Here is a 3,526-nt window from a genome sequence, read left to right on the forward strand (position 1 = left end):
AATATTTTGGGAGCAGTGGCCACTTACAGCTCTTGAGACTGCATTAAACTGTGTGGAATAAAACTGAGCAAGTATGAAGTACAGTTTAGTCTGCCATGTCTCTGTACAAAAAGGGGAGCGGGGAGTTAAAGCTGAAAATGATCCAAACTTTTAATTGAATACAGTGAAACAGAGTTCACTACAGAACAGCCAAAAGGTGGGGCATAATTAGATTAACAAGATGTCCTGTTTTGTCGAGATCTATATGATTTTGAGCTATGAAGTGGCAATGATGGTCCCTGTCTTTGTAAAACTAGACTTAAAGCTAGATATCACCCATGTCAATTTTGGGTAGAATATACTAGTTATTTCTTTTAATTAAATCTCCTATTTTTATGTTTAATAGGGTTCTTGATTATCAGAGCAAAGGCAAATTAAACCATTTTGTCTCCACTTTGCCAAACTATAGGGGAATTTGGTACTGTACAGTATAGTCTGCTTCTCACTACTGTGCCTACCAAAAGTTCTACTGTTTGTAATGAGGATTTTTATGGAAAAATGACTCACAATTAAATCACAGAAATGTCTGATTTCTGCAGAAATGATTGATATTTTATTAAAAATAAGTATCTAAAATCCAAGGAAAAATGGATTTTGTTCTTAATCTTTCACTGAAAAAGTTAACATTTTCAGTGGAACATTTTGCTGTTAATTTGAGGAGAAGAAAAAAATACTACCTATTTTTCTCACTAGCTCTTATCCCAACAAATAAAGAAAGGAGAATGCAATGTATCTGCATTTCAGGGTGTTTCACTCCTGGAACCATTTTAATTTGTTTGTTATTAAAAGGTCATTTGACACAGGGGAGGGAAGAGTTTTATGCTTGCATTTCTGCTTAACAGTCAGCAAATTATCATTTCTGTGGGAGGAGTAAATCAAAAGGTGCTGGCCAACATAATCAATGATTTTCCAGAAAAGCAGTAGACAAAGGACCACACCTTAGTATAATAGTGCTCTAATTTCATTTTTAAGTTTCATGTCATACATTTAAGAAGCTAAATTTGATGACCCAAATATTTTTGTTGGAGAAGCATATTTTTCCTTCAGGATCTGTAAGTTTGGCACTATCCATTTGATGCTGCAATGCTGAAGCAGCTGAATGCCAGTCGGCAGTTTTCCTATGAAACTGTTGGCAGCACCTTTTTGTAGGAAAAAAAGCTACATATTTGTAGGAATACCAAATAGACAGAAAGTCTTCCTGTCTGCTTAGAAATGCAGAGTAGTGTTATAAAAACAAATGAAAATGTTCTGTTTGTAATTACTGGTGAAGGAACACTAACGAAAATTATTGTTGCAGGCACTTTTGAAAATAGATTGCCAGGGATTAGTGGCACGTCTTACCCAGGACACCATCATTTTGACTTCAGCTGTCAAGCTTGGCAAATACTGGCGGGATCTTGCAGAGAAGCTAGCCCGACTCACAAAGCAGCAAATCGAGGCTTATGAAGTACCTCACCAAGGGAAAAACGGAGCAGTAGCTCCGGAGGTAAGGTTCTGCTGTAACGGTGTGTGCACACTTGCTCATCTGCACAAACACACCCAGCGACCCTTCTTCTTCCTTGCTTTCTGTGCTTCTTTCCTTTTGCAGTTTGGCCTCCTTATTTAATTTGTAAGCCCTTCAATGCAAGGAATTCTCACCAACTTTTGCTTACAGTTATCTAGATATTCCTTTACGGTCGGTTGTTCAGTGTTATTGTACCAAATTAATTTGCTGTGGAGGTCCTGGTCTCTGTCTTGAGCTTCATCTCTTCAGTCCCACCCCAAGAGCCTCTTTCAGTCCCTTCTTACTGTCCTGTCCACTTGTTAATCTTAATCCTCTGCTGTCATTTCAGACATAGTAAGGAAGACCATTCAGTCCTTGCATGAGCCACTTCAAATCACTCTCAGTACAGCTTTTGCTTTTTCCACTGAAAGGAAGCTTAACTGCATCTTTAACACTTTTCTCTTCTGCACCTGTGTAATATTTGTCATCATGTAGCTCAAGTAGCATGACAAGAGGCTGGAAGCTCTGACATCAATTCCACTTCTGTCCTGTTATATGGACGTGGTAAATCCATGTTTTTATTTCATACTTTGTCAGGTAGGTCATGCTATTTATTCCCCTGGTAAAGCACTCTGCTTATACAGAAGTATGAGTTCTAAAGAAAAGTCAAGTTGTCCTCTCAGATATATTTTAATGCATACGCATCTAAGGAGCAATTTAGGTGCCTAACTCTATCTCTAGTGCCATTTGAGGTGCCCAGATATACCCAAGGCATCCATGCAATGTCAGATATGTCACAAGACAGGATGGGCCCGCGTTCACGCCTCTGAGCCGAGGGCCAGCCTGTGCTCCTGGCACACCTTTGCCTGGGCAGCCAAGTTGCTTCCTGCATTTCTCTACTCTTTAACACTGAAGTATGCAGTAGATTCACTGTTTCCCACAGAGGTATGTGCCAATGACTTCTAGGTCCCAGACTGGGTTTTGCCCTGAACATCCTCTTTTATAAGCATTGCTGAATGATGCTGAAGCTGACCTTTCTGCCTTGAGCGCTTACATTTAGGCTTGACTCTCCCCCTGCCTGTACTATCATCCTCCGGTTATTGCAGGTAATGCATATGATCCAGCCTGAATTCCTTCTCTCTCATCTTTCAGTACCAAAGGAATCGCTGTTTTCCATTCACGGGTTCACAGCCACTCAAGATAACTTTTAATTCCTTTTTCTTTCCCTGTAGCTGATTCGTCGTGTTCCCTGCCAAACTTACCCTTCTTTCCACAGTCTGAATCCAGTGAGTCTTTCATCTCAGTTTTATCTGTCTGGTGAGAGCTATCAAGAGATTTCTGCTCTAATCGTGAACCACCACCTCTTGTTCCCTTTGAATGTTCCACCCTCCCTTCCCAATCAATATTTGACCAAAATTCCACACATTTACTTACAAGATTCTGCACTTTTCAGCAAAATTATCTCTATAGTTGCTGTTTGCAAACACTGCCTCCTCCTTTAGTCTTGCTTTTCTCTTTGAGCTATTTTGTGTAAATTTTTTTTAGTTGTTCTGGGTACATTACTTGTGCCTATATGCACCTTCCTCCTTGATTTTTTTTCTCATAAAACTCTCAGCTCTACCTAGTTTACTACTCTCTTTTAGTGAAAAAAATCGCCCTGTTATTGTCTCTGTTTTCGCACGAGCTTATTCTAAGATCAAACAGAATGTGAATGCTTGTCATTTCCATTCAGTTGTTTCTTTTTTTACTGTTTTGCAGTGCCTTGTCTAACTTCCTAGACTTTTGTTTTACTTACTAAGCTTTCTGTGTTTGTCTGACAAAACCCCAGCTTTCCACAGAAGGAATTATAGACCTGAACAATATGTGTCTCTACTGGTCTCCATGGTATTTGGAAATGTTTGCTCTGTTAACAGACAGCAGAACTAAAACAATGTTAAAACTCTTTTTTCAGCACCATATCTATTTCTTTTTATATATAAATATATATGAAAATACATTAAAAAA

At 38.9% G+C, this 3,526-nt stretch overlaps 1 protein-coding gene across 1 annotated transcript in view; it reads left to right on the forward strand.

Annotated features, from left to right (window-relative positions):
- The window catches only part of MACC1 (metastasis associated in colon cancer 1), a gene marked incomplete at its 3' end in the record, with an annotated part of 41,463 nt that extends 38,655 nt beyond the window's left edge, over positions 1–2,808 (forward strand). The window contains exons 4-5 of the mRNA XM_009701306.1: positions 1,337–1,525; positions 2,755–2,808. Coding sequence (XP_009699608.1) covers positions 1,337–1,525; positions 2,755–2,808 — 243 coding nt within the window. The remainder of the gene's footprint in view (positions 1–1,336; positions 1,526–2,754) is intronic.
- Between the last annotated feature and the right edge of the window lie 718 nt (positions 2,809–3,526).

The sequence above is a fragment of the Cariama cristata genome, unplaced genomic scaffold, assembly GCF_000690535.1.
Source record: "Cariama cristata isolate BGI_N322 unplaced genomic scaffold, ASM69053v1 scaffold20575, whole genome shotgun sequence".
NCBI classification, from domain to species: Eukaryota; Metazoa; Chordata; class Aves; order Cariamiformes; family Cariamidae; genus Cariama; species Cariama cristata.